Raw genomic sequence first — 21,137 nt, forward strand, 5'->3', positions numbered from 1 at the left:
ACCAGGTTTTCGATATATTGTAGATATACAGTTTAGAAATAATCGAGTAAAATCACTTATCGTTTCCACCCTGTATGTTATTCTGGGTTATAAACAATAATACTGTAAAGTTCCAGCAAAATCCGTTCAGTAGTTAGTAACAAACTCATGTTAACATCCAGACATCCATACAAACTTTCGCATTTATAATATTAGTAGGAAGTAGGATACTTTTATTTTACTACTATTTATAAGGTAATATTTTAATATAAGAAAATTGATTTTAGAAGATTTTATAAGTTTTTTTTAGGCAAAAAATAGTTTTTTTACACGTTTTTATTGTAACGCTGAAGTTTAGCGGGCCGGCACGCATTTTAAAGGCGTGTGTTTACACCATTTTTCGTTCGTTGGATGCATCAAGTTAAAGTTTTTGTATGAACCAGTCACCGACATACGGTGGAATCACTCGGTCATGGACAGGATATACTTCACTGTGAACGGAGTCAAGTGTTACGGTAAGTTTTTGTTTTTTAATTAACTAACATTAATTATCGAGGCTTTTTAATTAATTTTAGGAGATGTTTAACGAGATAATCAGCTTTGATGTTGTTGCGGTTATTTATGTAACTTTTGTTTATCTATGTTATAAATTTTTAGCATTTTTTTTTTGTTTTGTTAAATTCGAAACTAGACATCACAATATAAGCAGTAAAAAATAAAAATGCAGTTAACATAAAATTAATATAACTACAGTGGTAGAATATTACATGACTTATCATACTTTTTATAATGCACTGCATTATTATACCTACACTTTTGCTAGGAAAAATATAATAATAATTATCAAGTTTTGTGTCATGCGTAGCTATATACTTTAATTTTAGAGATATAAATTTTAATTTATAATATTGAGCCAGCATTCTGGGCACCATGTCGCGTTGTTTGGACAGCGATTTAGGACGTATTATTTTTTATTTGTAAATATTTAGTATATGTGTTTCAAAAGTTAATATTGAATGAGTACTATTACTATGTTGAAACAATGAATTCAGAATGCATTAATTAATAATTTATTTAAGTGTCATCTACTTTTTACCCTTGCATTGATAAAATGGTGTTGCAGCGTAAGAATCAGTTCAATATTGGTTAACTAATGTCCGTAGGCTAATGGTAAGAGTAGGCGTGTCGTAGGTCGTGGGTTCACTTTTTACCTATTAAATGAAATTTAAAATAAGTAAATATTTTTATGTTCTTCAATTTTATTACTCGAAGTTTCAGAACCCTGAAAATATGCATTTGTAAAATTTATTTTCCGATTTTATACGTCGATTTTAACCAATTAAGATGATTGATTTTTATTAATAAAAGTCACGATATAGTTTTCTAAAATTTTAAACTTTTTTACAACTCGTAGTAGTTTTAGATCAGGCAGATTCCTGTCCTTCAAAAAATTAGAAAATTGCTTTTGATATTTTATTTTATTTGTTTAACAATGTTTCAACAGCATTTAATTGTACATAAATGTGCAGGAAGATATAATTCTTTATTTATGTGTGAAGGTTATAATATGTTATGCCTTTTAAATGTTAACAACAAGGTTAAATAAAAAGCAAGAAATAAATAAATTTCAGTTAACTCCAAAAAGTACACTCAAAAGTAGAAAAATAATTGCATTAACAAAATGTTAAAGTGAAAAAGAAAAACGTTTTATTCTCGAGGTAGAAATAAGTAGGTAAGTACACATTATTTGTTAAGGTAGTATTTTTTTTACAAGAAATACAATTTACAAGGACAAAAAATTACACATGCGTAAACTCGTGTAACAAAACGTAAACTAATTAACACTTCAATAGCAAAATAATTTGTACGTAAAAATGTAGGCAAAATGTACATAAAAATAATTAATATTCATGAATTCATTGAGAGAGGCCTACGCAGGTAGGCAGTTGATGTACTATGAGTGAAATGATGATGATGGAATAAATTAATAGGTTAGCTGCGTGGAGTTAAATCTACTTTTCAAAAAACATTTTAATTAAAAAATAGTCATAAAAATATGTAGGTATAGTCTGCTTTATGTTTGGACATTGAGAAAGCAGCAATACAGTTATACAGATCATACATCAGTGTGTACTAACTGTAGATAACTGCTTTCATAAATTCTAGACTAGTTTGTTGAAACTGGATTACTGGCAAATGATGGACAAAAAACTGAACTTCTGCTTGTGTTGTTACGATCAGATGACATATTTTTGTTGCAAAATCGCACTTAAATTGTAATCTTTTATTTATAATTAAAAAAATAAAACCGACTTCAAATGCGTGAACACAAAAAAAAACTAAAAATTTAAAATATTGCGTATAAAAAAGTTCAACCCCAATTTTCCACCCTTGGGGGTGAAATATTTTCTTCAAATTCGCATGAAACCACCCTTTTGATAATACCTATTCAACAAAAAAAATAATCGTGCAAATTGATATAAAATCGGCGGAGATATTGCGTATAAAAAAGTTCATCCCCAATTTTCCACCCTTGGGGGTTGTTTTTTCTATTATTAAATTTAAATGGGACCACCCTTGAGGTATTACCTATACGCTGAAAAAAGATTTGTTCAAATCGGTTCATAATTGGCGGAGTTATTGCGTAACAAACATAGAAAAAAAAAACATATCTACGGGTCGAATTGAGAACCTCCTCCTTTTTTGAAGTCGGTTGAAAATGAATCGCAAAATGCGTTAGTAAAAGCGCATGAGTTATGCGTTAAAGATGCCTGGACCAATTTTACCAATTCTTTTTTTTTAATTTTCGTTGAAATCCAAGGATGGTTTTTATGAAAAGAAAAATTCGAATAATTTCCGGAAAAATCCCGGAAGAAGCTGCGGGTAGAAAGCTAGTTATTAAATAAAAGCCGCCACAGTATGTTCATTAATGAACTAATTAATTATACCTATCTATTACAGTGGGATGCGAGGTCAGCTCTCATGTGACATTACTGGACTACTTGAGAGATTACCTGGAGTTGCGCGGTACTAAGTACATGTGCAGAGAAGGTGGCTGTGGCGCATGCATAGTGTCTGTAGTCAAAACACCTGGTGCCGCGCCGACCTCCGTTAACGCTGTAAGAATACCCTAATTTAGATATGCATTTGTTTTAACGCGGTGACAGTACGCTTCCCTTTACTAATTAATTGGCAATTGTGTACGAAAGTAACCTTTTTGTGACTGTGAGATAACAATGTTACTTAACTTTCAAATGACCTTAACGGAATTTTGCTGTCGTTGGTATATTAAGCACAAATTATAATTATAAATGTATACTATTAATGCTGATGGTGGATCCTTGCGATTATTAACTGTGTTTTAGTTTTAGATGCAGATAAAAAAGTTTAATGACAGTTTCAGCATCGATTTAATTAAATACTCCGAAAATGTGAATTCCATTGGATGATCCAACAGTATAATGAAATGATTTCTCTTCCACAGTGCTTGGTATCGATAACTTCTTGCTACAACTGGGACATCACTACCATAGAAAAGATTGGGAACCGGCATGACGGCTACCACCCTATACAGAAGACCCTCGCGGAATACAATGGTAGTCAATGTGGGTATTGTTCTCCAGGATGGGTTATGGCTTTATACAGGTAATTATGAAAGTTATCCCATCACAGAAAATAAACTAAATAAATAATCTTCATCGTTGACAACGGTTGGCAAGTTCCATTCCAAAATATCAATTTATACTTATCTTTAGGCGCTAAGTTAAAACGTGGTAGGTATAGGTACAGTAGGCACTTGATTGATTTCAAATGAAATGTAGGCATGCCTTTGAATTTCAAAAAAAGAAAAGCATCAAGTTGTTTTTTTAACTTGAGTTGTAGGTCGAATAATTTTTAAGACATTTGGGGTCAGACAGAATGATGTCTTTTGAATTGAACTCGATATTTTTTTCTGAATTGATTCAACTTGACAGAACTTAACAATATCACGGATACATGCGCCATCAGATTCCTCAAAATGAAAGTGCAGTGCGTTCCGTCAGTGCGCGAGAGTGCCCTGATTACGGGTTCGACCTCAACCGGTACTCTGTGGTCACTTAAAAGTGACACCATAATTTAAGCCCTAAAGGATTTCTCACAGTGGATGCGGTCTGCGTTCAAGTAAAAAACCAGCACGTACCTGTCAGTTTGCGTTCTTTGCTCATGCTCGCCCTGTCAGATCGCAACAATACAAAACATGTTTTGTACTCGTAAGTATAGAGATTGACAATGTTGTTCAAAAATGATGTGGGCTGCGTCTACTTTGACCTGACAGACCACAGTGTGCTTACCATGAGTTTATGTTAGGTGTGCTCCCTAGCGACTGCGTAAAAAAATGACATTAATTGTATGACATATTGTGCAGCGCCCCCTAGCGACTACTTTCAAGAAACAAAATCTTCATAGAGATTTTTGACGTACTCGGTAGCGAGCACACCTAACGTAAACTCATGGTAGGTACACAGAACGCATCCAGTGAGGCAAATCCTGAGCTTTTTGGTAGTAAAATAATTGCGATCAAAATTCGACTGAATCGTAGGAAATAAGTAAAAAATATGCTAGCAAAAACCAGTCTTATGATCCATTGTAAACTTCTCATGATTATGAACTGATTTACATACCTAATATACAATGCGAGTAGTTCGAATCTTTGGCGTCATAATACCGTGTATTTTTACAGCCTTCTGCAAAGTAAAAACAACCTTACCATGTTCGAAATTGAACAGTCATTTGGCAGTAACGTTTGTCGTTGCACTGGATACAGACCCATTTTGGATGCCTTCAAAAAATTTGCAAAAGATGCCCCGAAACGTATCAATTTGGAAGATATAGAAGACATGCCCAAATGTAAAAAGAACGGATCGCCATGTACTAAAAAATGTACCGATGAAGACGATTGGTGCGTTATTACAAAAGAGGATTATCCAAACATATTGGAAATTGATTTAAAGGACGGGAAATGTTGGTTCAGAGTTTCAACGATTCGTGATATATTTGAAGTATTTAAAAGAAGAGGAGTTGAATCGTACATGCTTGTTGCTGGGAATACAGCAAAGGGTAAGTAACTAACTCTATGAGTCCTTGCAGACTACAGAATTTTTGTAGAAAGATAGTTTGGTCGGGCTGTCAATCAGCGTGGACAAATATGAAAGTGCACGCACCTACACTGATTTGGTGCCGGCCGGGCCAATTCCTCATTCAAATAAGAAGTCGACGAAACTATTGGCCGATAAAAAAGTTTGTACTTAGTGTGCACGATGTCTTAAGGATAAAGTTGGCCATACTCGTATATGTATATCGAGTATTTTAGACTAAGGAATAGTTGGGTGTACCTAATAGAATCGTAAATTTTTTCCTGCTTTTTCAGGAGCTTATCCCATAGACGACTACCCTTCAACATTGATTGACATAAGCGGAGTATCGGAATTAAAAGGCTGGCAGAAGGACCAGAACTTAGTAGTGAACGCAGGGACAACACTGAGTGAGCTGTTGGACATATTCCAAGCCGCCAGCACAGATGACGATTTTACTTACATGAGTGCATTTTATGATCATCTCCGATTGGTTGCTCATATTCCTGTAAGAAATGTAAGTAATAACATACCTTTTACTATTATTATTCTATTCCAGGGGTTCCCAAACTTATTTAGTCTACTGCCCACTTTGAGAATAAATTATTTTTTAGCGCCCTCCATTTTTGTAGTCAAGAGTCGAGCTCAGTCGGTGTCTAAGAGTCCTCCTAGTAGATGACGCCTCCCAAGCCTCTACACAACGTCCCGATTTTTTTTCTGGGTCTCTTATCGGCCCCCCTTTAAGCCTGCAGCGCCCACAAGGGGGCGTTATCGCCCACTTTGGGAAATACTGTTCTATTCTATTGTAATCCTACTAAATAGAAGATAAAAGAGAAACCAAACAAACGGCTTGCCCTGAAGACTCCGATGTTATAAGAGATTCATGCCCGTTTTCACCATCAATCCGATAATTTTTCAGTGACCCCTATGGTAACATAACTGGAATTTTGTTTTATAGGGGTCACTTCAAAAATAGGGATTGATGGTGAAATCAGGCATTAACAACTTCCGAGTAATAACGACTTTCTACTACTACCAATGAGGATCATTTCGATTTTTAGCTGTGAATGCAGATTTATAGGGCTAAGAAATCCTTAATACACAGTGCAAAAATTTTTGTTCTACGACAAAAATTGACGAAGTTATGGCCAAATTACTAAAAAAGTTCACTGACCGCCCGGCGCGGGGACGATGACGTCATTATATCCGATCCGAACGCTGCCGGCGTACTGCGTGGATAGAAAATATTTTTTTCTAGCCAAATTATCAGTTTTAGAGAAAAACTTGTAATGTAATTTATTCATCAGAATAAAGTAAGCTATCGATAGGTAATTTTATAGCAATACTTATTTTTCACAATTTTTATTTTTAAAAATTACTGGTCGATAGGTTACTTTATTTTGAAGAATAAATGTTATTAAAAGTTTTTTTCTAAAACTGATAGTTTAGCCGGAAAAAAATATTTTCCATCCCATTAGTACGCCGGCTGCGCTCGATTCGGATATAATGACGTCACGCGGCCTTGCGTACGTTGACTTTTAGCGGCAAAAACGGCCTATGTTTATTACTTAATATCTTCGTAAGTAATGGTCCGATTTGGATAATTCAAAAAGATATATCTTTCTTATGTCTTAAAGATTAACGTAGATACTAGTTTTATTGAATTTTCTACAACAGTACTGATCCTCATTGGGCTGAAACATGATTTATATTAATTACTAGCTGACCCGGCGAACTCTGTTCTGCCACCTGCCTTAAAGGCAATAAATAAGCCATCGCAATTTTTCCTTATTTGCTCACCGTTTAGACCTACCCTGGACTACGACAAACATTTTAAAACCAAAATCAGATCAATCGGCCCAGCCGTTCTCGAGTTTTAATCAGACTAACGAACATCAATTCATTTTTATTTATACAGGGTGGAAACGATAAGTAATCTCACTCGATTATTTCTAAACTATACAAGATAATCAAAAAACTGGTTAATGATCCTGAAAGTGATTCACGAGCTCTTTCAAACGGTACCAATAATAGGTTATTACAGAATAAACTCGGATCCATTCGAAAATTCAATAGTTCCAGTTTCCATACTAAATGTATGCCAGACACACAATATCAAAAGTGTATTTTTTTTAATTAAATAATAAACTCGTAAAATAAGGTCGTGAATTGCATTGTTATTTAAAAATATTTATGGAAAATATTGATTTTAGGCTTTTCTTGCTATAATATTATCAAGAGTTGAGTGCCACGACTGTGGTAGAACTTAATGTATGGAAAATGGAAACATTGAATTTTTGCATAGATCCAGTTTATTCTGTAAGCTATTACTGATACCATTGGATAGATCTCGTGAAGTACTTTCAGGATCAGTACCATTTTTACGATATCTCGTACAGTTTTTAATATTATGTGGCTTTACTAAATGTATGGAAGCTACAAACATTGAATTTTCGGATAGATCCCGTTTATTTTGTAACTAATTATTGATACCGTTGAATAGAGCTCGTGAAGTACTTTTAGGATCATTAACTAGTTTTCAAATATATTGTATAGTTTAGAAATAATCGAGTGAGATCACTTATCGTTTCCACCCTGTATAGATAGATTATTGAGACACGAATATCTACTAAAACGTAAATTACTTAGTACTATGTAAGTACGAGTTCATTGATCATTTGAATGGTGTTAACGATTGTAAATTGTTTATTTAATCACACACAACTTTTTTTTGTGCGTTTTTATTTAATCGAATTATTCAAATTAAACAATGTTGTTTTCCTTCCAGATTGGCACTATCGCTGGAAATCTCATGATAAAGCATAAACATAACGAATTTCCTTCAGACCTTTTTCTTCTTTTTGAAACTGTCGGTGCCCAATTGACGATATGTAAGTTCAAGCTAACAGACGGCTTTAGACAACCCACAGAATTTTAGTCGGTCGAAGTTTGGTCGGCTTGCAGTAGGTATGAGGAATTGGCTAATACTGATTGATCAACAGACCGGCTAAACTATCGGCCGACAAAAAGTCTGTATCTCTAGCACGAAAAACTTTCGACTTCGAATCGTTTGCGTATTCGAATCTAAAGATTCAGTATGGTTGTGAACGTGTCGTAAAGTGAACTTATTAGTAGAAATGGTTGCAAGAATATATTTACTTATTTTGACAATAAAAATTGTCACGTTACTGTTTAATTCGAAGGTTGAATTCGTATTTGGCTTTGTATCGAATTTAGTCGAATACGCAAACGATTCTAAGACGAAAGTTGTTCATGCTAGAGGTACTGTAGTCTGCGGTAACTGTAACATTCGTGTTTGATTTGTATTAGTCAGTAACTTAATATTACACTAGTCAACAAAAAAACAACTTTTGCATGTAACATGAAAACTTTTGTCTGGTTATGATTAGGACAAGGATAAGGATACTAGAAATACAATTTAAATGTTTTAAATACGAATAGTTTTTTTGTAATACCGTTTTATAACATTTTAGAAATTTTGAATTTTTATCAACAAGAAGAAGTTATTTCGATTTATTGCAACTTTAATATGAATTTCCTTTTATGATTTTCGTCTGTATTTTGCTTCAGAAATGTCTCGTTTTAATGTCCAACAGTAATCCGCTAACATTCGTGGGCTCCACTTGCTTTGATATCGCTTTTCTATGGTAGAAGTCTTGATAGAATCTTTCACCGTGTTCATCGCTGATGGCGCCCAAATTTTCAGGGAAGAAGTCTAAATATGAATGAAGAAAATGTATTTTCAATGACATATTACAGGCCAAAGCCTTATAAGTAGATAAAAGCTCCGCAATAATACATTTATGGTCACTTGATCGGTGATTTCCTAGAAAATTGGAAGTTACTTTCATGAAAGATTCCCAAGCTGATTTTTCTAAATTACTAAGCTTTTTTTAAATTAATATATCATCTTTTATCAATTTCCCTGATTTGAGGGCCAACAAATATGCCCTCAAAGTCAGGATCCAATGTGTCTTTTCGATTTTTGGCGTAACGGCCAGATCGCTAGTTTGAGGTGGTTCTGGTAGCGGACTACCGATAGATCTTCACTATGAGGGATCGGTCTTTTAGCTGAAGGCTGAAGGCAGGTCAGGATACTTAATTTTACTTTGTAATACCTTTTTTGTATCAGTAAGACAAAAATGACAATCAGATGAGTGATTCGTTGGTTCCGCCCAAACCATAGGGATTGCAAAAGGCATAGATCGAGATCTTTTCGCTCACCCAGTGAAAAGACCCACACATGTAACACAACAGATGTATGGAATCCTCACTTTGTCTTGTTGTCCGATGGAAAAGCCAAAAAACTGTTTATGTAACTTAGTTACTAATGGTGTCAAATTCCTTCGCTGAGTTTTGAAAGTAATGTCACCACAAATTAAAAAAACTTGTAAGGATCATTTTTGCACTTTCTTGACATTATTTAAGAATCACTTAACTCTAAAAACAGAACAAAACACTACGCTCTTCAAATAAACAATTTCTCTGAATGCGAAAGTGAAACAAAAACGGTTAATTTTTAATTTTGTGTGGGTAGTAGCTGTAACACGAAAACTAGACCTGTTGGAATCAAAATAAATATGGGAATAAATTGAGGGTAGGTAGGTAATTTAAAATTAGCAAGCACCTTTCTTGTTACAAAATTTTGTTGACCAGTGTTATTATTTTTTCAGGTCCACGACGGGGATTCAAAAAAACTGTGACAATGCAGGATTTCTTAAAAACAGACATGAAGGGAAGCGTCATTCTCAATGTTCTGTTACCTCCGTTAAACAAAGAATATAGAGTAAAGACATACAAAGTAAGTACCTACATTCCATTAATATCAATGATTTTATCTTTGTCACAATTAATAATGTACAGGCTGTACATTATTAATTCTCACGTTTTCGTGATTCGGATTTTCGTATCCGATAGAAAAATCATTTTAACATGCTTTAGTAAATTAATTTCCCAGAAAGAACCTCATGATTCTGTGTGTGTCGTAACACACTATATTTTCAACAGTAGGTACGTGGTGTAAGTGACCTAAATCCGTAGGTATTTCACAAGTGCAAGATAATTGCTATATGTGCGTATACATTAATAATGATAATGTATGTACACACTTAGATAATGACTTAAACCTGCTTTCAAATTTAGGCTGTCATGCATGATACACATAATGAATTTTAATTGAAACGTTTGTTTGGAATTTGGCATAAAATTATCTGAATGTTTTGCCAATTTTGTTGCATTTAATTGGAAGTTCCTTTTATAGTAAAATGACACTCGAGTTCACGATATGCAAGCGTTTGACCTGTCCCTGTATTGAAAATTATGCAAGGAATTATTTATTTGCTTAACATTGAATCAATCATTGATGGAACAAGTTTATATTGTCTGAACTTCACAAACTATAATTTCAATTTATCTACATCATCTAATAAATTTTAAACCCAAAGGTTAACTGACAGAGAATGTCCAATGGCATTAAGTTCGCCTTATGTACCAACTATATGGCATTAAAGAATAAATAAAGAAATAAATTGTAGCTGACTTTTTCCTGCTGAAGCATTTTCCAAGCGTTTGGCGTTTCGGGACCGCCGGATGCCTCAAGTCACCACGCGAACGCTTGCCTTTAAAATCCTGACTCCAGTTTGTGCAGCCAGCGTAATCGCTAATCTAATTAAATGGTTGGAAAACGTCAGTCGGATTACAGATTTTTAAATAGCAGTCAAATATTTCATAACGCTGTCTTCACCTCCCGCGACCGTAGATAAATCCCGCATCCAGGCACCTCCCGCGACCTTCACCAGATCGTCGGTCCACCTAAGGGGAGGCCTGCCCACGATACATCTTTCGGCCCGTGCCCCGCCCAGCACTGCCACTTGATTTTAGCGAATATATACCAAATCTATACTATCTATTTGTGTACCTACTAATATCTATACTTATAATAAATCTGTAGAGAGGTCAATTCTGTACATGAAATATATTTTCAAAATAACTATCAGGGCTAATTTGGTATACCTAGACATAGTTTGAGTTTTTATCCCGGTTTTTGAAACAGGGACGAGCGCGATATTTTTTTTCTGTGACAGACAGTATTAAACGCGGGCGAAGCCGCGGGCGGATAGCTAGTTGGCAATAATTATCAAAATTACATAATTTATTCACACTTAAACCGAATTCGCAGTTAATTGACGTCAATTATCTTTAGGTAACGCTCTACTAAATTAATATTGACATTCTAATTAGCATGAAGATGAAATTATTGTAAGTCGAGAAATTAGATCAGATGAGGTAAATTTTGGATAAGTAATGATGTAAGTAAGTATTTAATAAACAGGCTTCGATAAAATATTAAATATGGCGTTTAGAAATTGAACTGAGATTGTTATTATTAATTACAGTAGGTACTTTATTTCTCTAGATCTTCTTTCTTTAGTAAAAAGAGAAATAAAGCATTATAGTGCTAATTAACTAAAGCCTTTTGTATGATTTGTATGGTTAAAGACATTCAACGGTAGCTAGTTATGTTACAATAGCTTCAGTTACATATTTTTTGCTTTATATCCTAGAGATGAATAAATCTTACATATAAATATTATGTTTTCATATTCGTCGTTTATGTATACAGTGCGTGACATCCTCAATACTACATAATATACTGTATATTATTTATCTTCTATCAATCATGCATGTAGCAAACAGCTGTCAGTACCTAATAACTATTATTATTTTTCCAGATAATGCCCAGAGCTCAAAACGCCCATGCAATAGTTAATGCTGGTTTCCTCTACCGCATCAGACCTTCAGACAACATTCTGAGGCAGTGCAGAATAGTCTACAGTGGACTTCAATCTCCATACACTAGGGCGACCCTCACCGAAAAGTACCTGTTTGGAAAAAAGATTTTTACCAATGAAACTCTCCAAGCAGCATTGAACATTTTATCCCATGAACTGGTCGCGGTAGAAAACCCACCGGAGCCTAGCCCAGCTTATAGGAAACAGCTGGCTTTGGGGCTGTTTTATAAGGTTTGTATATAATATATTATTGTATTTCAATGAACCTTTTTTAGATCAAACTCACAAAACGTAACGTACGCGTAACTTAACGGCTATGCCACGGTATACGGCGTAATTTAATGCGTTTTTTTTTATTTTGACGCAAAAAAGGCTGTATAGGTGACAATGACAAGAAAAATTAAAGAAGGATTAGAATTGAGCACTTAAAATTAGATGAAAATTATGGACTAATGTTCTTTTCTGTTGATAAATCCATTTTCTGACGCAAATAGTTCGCATAGATAGTATCATAATTAGAAATTAAGTGAAAAACACGACCTAATTACCTTATCTTAAAAATACGTCTTGTTTTGTACGATTAATGCATTTTTCTGACGCAAAAAAGGCTTTAGGTACCTATTTTGATAACAGTAGAAAAATAGATGACAAACATGAACTAATTACCTATACTTGTTCTGTAAAAGATACGGAAGTATCTTTTCTGACTTAAAAAAGGCTATTAATATGTAAATGAAACTCCTATGATAACGGATATTCGTCGTAGAATTGAGAGTTCATTAAAAATTATATTAAAAACATGAACTCATTAACTTGTTTTGCACGAAATGTTTTGCTTCTTATCAAGTCAGGTTGCACAGCACATGTAAGATAGAAAAGGCAAGCATGACAGATAAAAAGGCATGTGGGAGTCGGGTCAATCGATGTAGGGTTCCGTACTCGTCTTTCACACATTAGGTACACCTTTCATCTTAATAGTAGGTATAGCCTAAATAGGTGGCCATTATAATTATTGTAAATACATACGACATTACTTATTTTCAAGTACCGTTCACGGTTCCTTGTAGTTTTATGATGGAACCCTAAAAGGCAGATAATTATTATCAAGAAAATGTTAATTCACTTGTTTCATCTGTTTGTACAAAAACAGGTATTTAGGTAAGTCACGATAAAACATGTTATCCAATTTGTAATGAAATTGTAATTTTTAATGAATGCAACTAACAATGTTTACCATCTGTTTTTAAAGTGTTATAAGGCGTAATTTGTTCGTGAAAATATTATAACTATCAAGAGAAAAAAAAAAGAGCAAACAGTTTACAAACTCACATATTTTATAAGTACAGTCAGCCAAAAGTGGCCAAAAGTTGACAACACAACCTCATTCCAATTGCGACAAACACGTGTTGCCAACGTATGAATTTGACGCTGACTGTTTTATTTAATTTGTTATTATTTTTACAATGCCAGCACATTCTGTGTTCGTTCTTTTTCAGAGCCTACTTGCACTTTGCCCCGAGTCGATTCTGAACCCTCTCTACAAATCAGGGGCAACCAAAATACACGAAACGAGACCAGTTTCTGATGGCCGGCAGATCTTTGACACCAACCCGTCTCTGTGGCCTCTCACCAAGCCCTTGCAGAAAGTAGAAGCTTTGGTATGTGTGAGCGAAAGTTTTTAAACATAATCTGCTTACCTTCAAACACTTTGAATCTAACATCAAATGATATTAATATTTTAAGGGAAGCAAATAAGAGATGACTGCTTTTCATACTGGTTTTGGTGCATTGAAATTCAAGCTTCAATACACCATACGACAAAATTATCCTGGCGTTTTGTTTCGAAGCGTAGGCAGTTAGCGTTTATTAGAGCTTTTTGGATTGAATAGAGGTACTGGGTAGGCTGACGATCTGGTAAATGTTGCGAGAAGCTCCTGAATGTGGGCGGTGTGTAGGACCGGTTTTTGTGGAGTTCCTTAGTGCTTTTGTTCAGCAGTAGACGTCGTTTAGTTGAAACGAAACACACCCTGAAGTAACTAATCTGAAGGAGGCTTCAATATCTGTAATTTTGAGTTAAATGAAAATCAAAATAGAATTTGAGAACTAATTCTAGTTTTACAACATCATAAAGCTAAAAATGTTATCTTACAGATTCAATGCGCAGGCGAAGCACCATATACGGAGGATTTGCCTGCATTCCCACATGAGGTGTTTGCCTCATTTGTACTCTCTACAGAGGGTTCTGGAACTATTATTAACATAGATCCTTCAAGGGCTTTGGTAAGGCTTTAATAGATATGTAATGTTTAAAACTTTAAATCATATCAAATGATATGACTATACGATTTGATTTAAATTTGCAGAGTGAGCCAGGAGTAATAGCGTTTTATTCAGCTAAAGATATCCCAGGATTGAATTCTTTTACACCAGCCGACAGTGTCCTTTACTCCTCCAACGAAGAAGTGTTATGTAGCGGCGCTATTCAGTATTACAACCAACCTATAGGGATAATAGTAGCTGATAGCAGACATTTAGCTGATAGAGCTGCTAAGATGGTTCATGCTACTTATAAAAATGTGAAGAAGTCAATACTTGATGTAAAAGAAGCAAAGAAAGATCCGGATCGGTTGACGCAGTTTGCCTCAAATGAAGCAACGAATACTGGCACTGATATCGCTAAGACGTTCAAAGGGGAGAACACGATTTATTCTCAGTACCATTTCACAATGGAGACACTGGTCTGCGTGACTCGACCAGTAGAGGATGGTGTTGAAGTTCACAGTGCTACTCAGTGGATGGACGGAACGCAAATCATGATATCGCGAGCGTTGAACTTAGATTCAAACAGGTTGGTAATAATAATAACTATAACGGAAATAATCCATTAGGAACCCAAAATTTTCGTGCGTTTCAGCCGAAAGGCGTCCACTGCTGGAGAAAGGCCTCCCCCAAGGATTTCCACCAAGACCGGTCCTGCGCCGCTCGCATCCAGGCACCTTCCACGACCTTCACCAGATCGTCGGTCCACATAGTGGGAGGCCTGCCCACGCTACGTTTCCAACCAAAATGTAGGAAGCCACAACAATAGCAAAGAATTTAAGACTTCTATTACTGGCACTTCCGGAGGTTACTGAAAATGAATAATTATGGGATTTTTAGCAGAAAAGAGTCAGTATAAGGAAAAAGTTAAGTTTTTACGGTAGCAGTACATCTTTCCATATTATCTCAAATATCGTATTAAAATTTTCAGCATAGATGTTTACGTCCGAAGGCTGGGTGGTGCGTATGGTATAAAGATATCGCGCTCCACCCAACTCGCAATAGCAAGCAGTCTCGTCGCGGTAAAACTCAACCGTCCCGTAAGATTCATACAGGCGCTCACCACAAATATGAGAGCAGTGGGAAAAAGATTACCTTGTTCCACTGACTTCGAGGTAATTGTTTTACCCCCTTAGGGGTGGAGTTTCGTAAATTCTTAGCGGATGCCAGCGTGATAACATCTACCTGCATGCCAAATTTCAGCCTGATCTGTCCAGTGGTTTGAGCTGTGCGTTGATAGATCACTAGACAGTCAGTCAGTCACCTTTGAGTTATCTTATTTAGATTGGTAAAATAGGACTTACAAAAGTTGGGTAGGCACTCCAAATGTTAGCCATATTCCACCATTGGAATAGGTACCATTCAATGGTGCCAAATGTAATTAACTAACACACCATAATTATTGTGGTGTGTGAGTTAATTACCGTGGTTATGCCAAATGAATTCCTGCGTAACAAGATAATCTGCCAGATAAAGGGGAGCCGTTTTAAAGTACATAGACACAAATTTTTGTTCCACTCAATTTGTCTTACTAAGTAGTTAACTGCTATTGTATTTTCACAGTGATCAATTTTATGTAACATTTTTCCTAGAAACGATGGTAGAGAATTTTCACTATCGGCTTCTAGCATTCATAATAATATAGAGTACAAACTTAGCACAAATATGTTAGATAAAATATCCGGGAATTAACAATTATTAGGATACTACCTAAACACAATTATTGGAATTCAAAAAATATTTTACAGGTGAGTGTGAACAAGTCTGGTGTCATTCAACACGTGGATTACAAATTTTATTCAGATCAGGGATACAAGATTAATGAAACTTTCTATTTGCTTATGACTGATTTATACTACAATCTTTACGACAGTTCCCGATGGACCTTCAAAGGATACAACGTTCTGACTGACACCCATAAAAACACATGGTGTAGAGCGCCAGGTACTTTTAGATTTTACATATATATTTTTTTTAAACATATTTACATTATTTCAATATTTTATGGTATTCATTTCTAGGAACATTAGAAGCCGTTGCTATGGCTGAAAATATACTTGAACGCATTTCCTACGAACTAGATCTTGACCCTGCTGAAGTGCGTATTGCAAATGTAGATACAACAACACATAACGATATAATAGAAATGTATCAGACATTAAAATCCAAATCTGACTTGACGGAAAGAAGAGCTGCAGTACAGAAATTCAATACTGAAAACAGATGGAAGAAACGAGGCTTAAGGGTTGCTTTCATGAGATGGACTCCAGTAGGAGGCTTGATCCTGGACGTGAATTTATCAGTGTACCATGGTGATGGCACTGTTGCCATCACCCATTCTGGAATAGAAATGGGTCAAGGAATAAACACTAAAGCAATCCAGATTGCAGCATATTTCCTCAAAATACCCGTTGAAAAAATTAAAATTAAAGGCAATAATACTATCATTGGACCTAATGCATTCATCAGTGGTGGCAGCCTTGCATCTCAAAATGTTGGAATCGGGGTACAAAGAGCATGTGAAGAATTAAATGCTAGGTTGGCGCCAGTGAAAGAAGCAACACCTAACGCGACATGGGAAGAAATAATTACTGCTGCTTATAATCAGGGTATTGATCTTCAAAGCCATGGTTTCGTGAATTCTTCAGACGCTCAGAATTATAACATATACGGCGTATGCTTCGCTGAAGTTGAAGTTGATATACTGACTGGTGAGCATGAAGTGCTGAGGGTAGATTTGTTGGAAGATGTAGGAAGGACCGTCAACCCTGAAGTAGATGTTGGTCAGGTAAACATTGAAGCTTTTTTTATGTGAATCCATCGATAAAATTAGTAAAATTCATTGTGATGTTATGTAAGAAGTAAAATAATTATGATAAAGTTTATTTATTGATTTATTAATTATCTATTTTTGGAGCCGCTAGATGCAAAGCCATCAATAAGGGGAAATTGATAATGAGATTAATAACATTCATTTTTAGATTGAAGGCTCGTTCGTAATGGCCTTGGGATATTGGACTTCTGAGAACGTGGTAAGAGATCTGACGACGGGTGAAATTCTGACCAACCGTACTTGGAACTATCACGTGCCACAGGCGAAAGACATACCTCGTGATTTTAGGGTATACTTGAGGAAAAATTCTTACAGCAACGACACCATCCTGGGAACCAAATGTAAATTGATACATTCTAATTATTAACTCATAACCTATCGCAGTCTTAAGTTTAGATTTTTTATTCGCTTTAATTTATCTATGTAAGGCTGAGTTGCACCACCTAACTTTGACCGTAACTTTAATGAACTGTTTTGTATGGAGTTTGACAGATTTTTGACGTTTGTCTAAGTTAACGTAAGATGGTGCACCCCAGCCTAAGAGTTTTATGCAATATGTACGTAGGTCCTGACCACTGCTTTTTTCTTGAGAGGTCTTTTTTATCTTTGATTTTGCCTTGTGGTTTAACTATCTGGATTGTAACTACATATTCAATTTAAAGTTTCGGGTCTCTTTTAAAATAACTTTGTTGCGAAATTATTGGTGCTATGACAATTACACAGTGTATACGTAGTCTGTACTTAACATATTATACCTATTTATTTTATTTGCAGCTGTTGGCGAACCACCGGCGTGTCTGGCAAACGTAATAACGTATGCTCTAAGAGAGGCCATTACCTCAGCTCGTTACGATATGAAAATACCCAAGACTCAATACTTCGAAATTGGTAAGATCATTACCACTTTGATACTGTTCAATGTTTCAATTACATCATTTATACTAAAACATCAAAACTGGCATATTTGAACGACTTTTAAATCAAATTAATTACTCATGCAACAGATAAAACGAATAATAATTAAATTGTATAAATGCAATTCTTTGGCGACCGGCAACAGTGTAGAGACGGCGCGGCGCCGTGGCGTTCCATACAATTTATCAATGATATATTATGTAGTTATAACTGTTATGTGATTTTTGCAACAAAACACTTATAAAGGCAAACATAATATACATGGTGTGGTTTTGTAAAACAACGCCCATCTCAGGGGTGATAGTACACATAAAAGTAATTACAAGAAAAATAAAATTATAACTATTACTTCCTTAGTAAAAAACCTTGTTCAAACGTCTCCTAAAACTTTCGAGAATGCGCTTGTTACCGCCCGCACCACTCCCGCTTACCTCGCTACGCCATAGGGCACATGTGGCCGCCGCCCCGGGAGAGCAGGGGCCTTTCATGGATTTTTTAAATGAAAATATAAAATCAATGAGAAAATAATAGAATATGAAATGAAAATATAAAAGAATATGAAAATAAAAAAAAAACATATTTTTTTGGCATCAGTGTTGTGTATACTACCACCCCTGAGACTGGGCGTTGTTTTACAAAACCACACCCTGTACCTATTTACCCTCCCGACGTTGTTTATTATGACGTAGTGTGGTCATTTTGAGACAAATAAATACTTTCTATTTCCTATTCTAAAGAAAGGTAGCCCGCTTAACACGCGAGGAGACGATTGTCAAATTGTATGAAATGCCATGTTTAACTTACATTATGCCAAGTCACTCTAGGAGCGGAGAGAAAATAATCAGGACCTATCTACTTAATTATACTTATACTTTCCCACCACTGCAACTCCTGTATAGCTAGGATCTAAAGCTTGGCCTCCAATAAAACCCAACCAGTGAATGTTTTATTTTCTTTTTCAGATGGATCTTGGACATTGGACAAAATATGCATGTATTCAGAAACAAAATTTGAGAATTTTAAGTTTACGTAACTAATTACATCCTTATTTTCATTAATTTTAAGAGTTTGTGTACCTTAATCCTTCAAGCTCCGCGAATCTAGACACATAGATAATCAATTGTTATGACATTAATGAATGCCGCCTGGGACTCAAGCGGTTAATAGATAATATAAATATTTATAATACTTCAACTATGTTGTATTTAATCAACCGAGACCTATATTTATGTGGGATTGTTAGCGGAAGTATCAATAATTTAACACTTCCATTTTTGATCGTCCATAATTATACATAAAAAACCGGCCAAATGCGGGTCATGTCACGCACATTGTAGGGTTCCGTAGTTGCCTGTCGTTACCTCAGAATATATTAAAAGGGCGTCTTTATTTTCTAACTTAATTTATTATTATTGACCTCTAATATAACCCCTTTTAAGGAATAACTTGAGTACCTATCCCAATCACCCTGTATTATACTCGTCATTAATTAAGTTTATGTTCACAACTTTAAATGTTTCTTCTAAAGATTTTTATTAGTTATGTTAATACATAAGTCGAACGAATCACTCTTAAAACTGATCTATATTTTTCCGTAAAAGTTCATAAAAACCACACGATAACAGTCTCCAAGCAAAACCACGGACTTATGACATGACGTAACTATAGGGGTTCCTTGTAAGAACTACGGAACCCTAAAATGGCACTGTCTTATTCAATGTAGTTACCTAAGTAAATAATCAAATACGTGCATGTAATCAGCAAGGAAATTAAGGCATTTAAATAAATAGAATTGATACTGTGTGTTTTTTTTATTAAAACTGTTTGTAATTAGGGATGGGTATTGCAGGGATTTCCCTTTATAATCCATATTAAATGTATTCTTATATCTATGGAAATACAATTATCGAGTAGGTTTTTGTTTATAGTTTATGACTTGTTAAACCGTTATTATCTTAATCTTAGAAAGTATTTTGAGTGATATCAGATTAAAAAAATATCCAAAAATTTCTGAATTATATTATTTACTAAACTTTCTCTCCACTATTAAATTAAGTTATTTTTAATTGTGTAATATTACACTCGGTGCTGCTCGCCAGTTCAGTTATTTGAACTTGGCTTGACACGCTACTGCGTGTCTAGATTTTGGAAATCACTGGGGGAGGCATGTTTAGCAGTAGACGGCGAAGCTCAAGTTATAACGATATTATTATATTCAATACGACCTCTAGCTAGAGCAATAGTGTATCAAATCAGTCAGCAAATAGATGTCTCTATTTGTATGTTAGCGCTCCTGCACACGAGACACGACGCCGCCGCCGCGCCGCACGGTGGGCTGATATTAGAGCTTCATAGACTTAGGGTCGCTCAAAAATCAAGTGCCGAATTATGAAAAAATAAATATGCCAATGTGTTCCTTTACCAAAAAGGAATATTTTATGTTATGTAAAGTTTCTTGATAAAGTTATTATTTAACAAGTTATTGACAATTTCCTTTTTTTTTGTATGGAGCTCAACATTTATTTTTATTTTATTCGTTATTCTCAAGCTTTCTTAAGAAATTGACTTTTGTATTATGTAATGCAACATATAAGCTATGTTATCACCAAGTGTCGCATTTCGGAAATCTTCGGAACATTGTCATTTTGGACTTTAAAATAAATAAAAATAAAAAATTTAAATCACTGCCAAATTTTGTAAAAATAACTACGCCAATGTGTTCCTTTGCCAAAAAGAAATATTTTATGTTATGAAACTTTTCTTGATAAAGTTATTATTTAATAAGTTATTGACAATAATTACTTTTTTTTTATTTAAATTTTTTATTTTTTTTTATTTTAAAGTCCAAAATGACAATGTTCCGAAGATTTCCGAAATGCGACACTTGGTGATAACATAGCTTATATGTTGCATTACATAATACAAAAGTCAATTTCTTAAGAAAGCTTAAGAATAACGAATAAAATAAAAATAAATGTTGAGCTCCATACAAAAAAAAAGTAATTATTGTCAATAACTTATTAAATAATAACTTAATCAAGAAAAGTTACATAACATAAAATATTCCTTTTTGGCAAAGGAACACATTGGCGTAGTTATTTTTACAAAATTTGGCAGTGATTTAAATTTTTTATTTTTTTTTATTTTAAAGTCCAAAATGACAATGTT

At 34.7% G+C, this 21,137-nt stretch overlaps 1 protein-coding gene across 2 annotated transcripts; it reads left to right on the forward strand.

Annotated features, from left to right (window-relative positions):
* Positions 1–425: 425 nt before the first annotated feature.
* On the forward strand, positions 426–19,964 carry LOC114357817 (xanthine dehydrogenase). 2 transcript variants are annotated; one of them, XM_028311599.1, is made up of 18 exons: positions 433–494; positions 2,941–3,098; positions 3,464–3,624; positions 4,700–5,076; positions 5,387–5,607; positions 7,879–7,981; positions 9,785–9,912; positions 11,843–12,133; positions 13,399–13,560; positions 14,054–14,182; positions 14,266–14,750; positions 15,153–15,336; positions 15,970–16,165; positions 16,243–17,009; positions 17,203–17,395; positions 17,829–17,942; positions 18,932–19,046; positions 19,130–19,331. In XM_028311599.1, the coding sequence occupies exons 1-17, from the start codon at positions 452–454 to the stop codon at positions 19,000–19,002; spliced, it is 3,783 nt and encodes a 1,260-aa protein (XP_028167400.1). In that variant the 5' UTR covers positions 433–451; the 3' UTR covers positions 19,003–19,046; positions 19,130–19,331. The 2 variants fall into 2 exon arrangements, with proteins under 2 accessions (XP_028167402.1, XP_028167400.1); XM_028311601.1 differs by having other exon boundaries at positions 426–494; positions 18,932–19,964.
* Positions 19,965–21,137: the final 1,173 nt, after the last annotated feature.

The sequence above is a fragment of the Ostrinia furnacalis genome, unplaced genomic scaffold (assembly GCF_004193835.3).
Source record: "Ostrinia furnacalis isolate ACB-3 unplaced genomic scaffold, ASM419383v2 OfSCF3432, whole genome shotgun sequence".
Classification (NCBI taxonomy): Eukaryota; Metazoa; Arthropoda; class Insecta; order Lepidoptera; family Crambidae; genus Ostrinia; species Ostrinia furnacalis.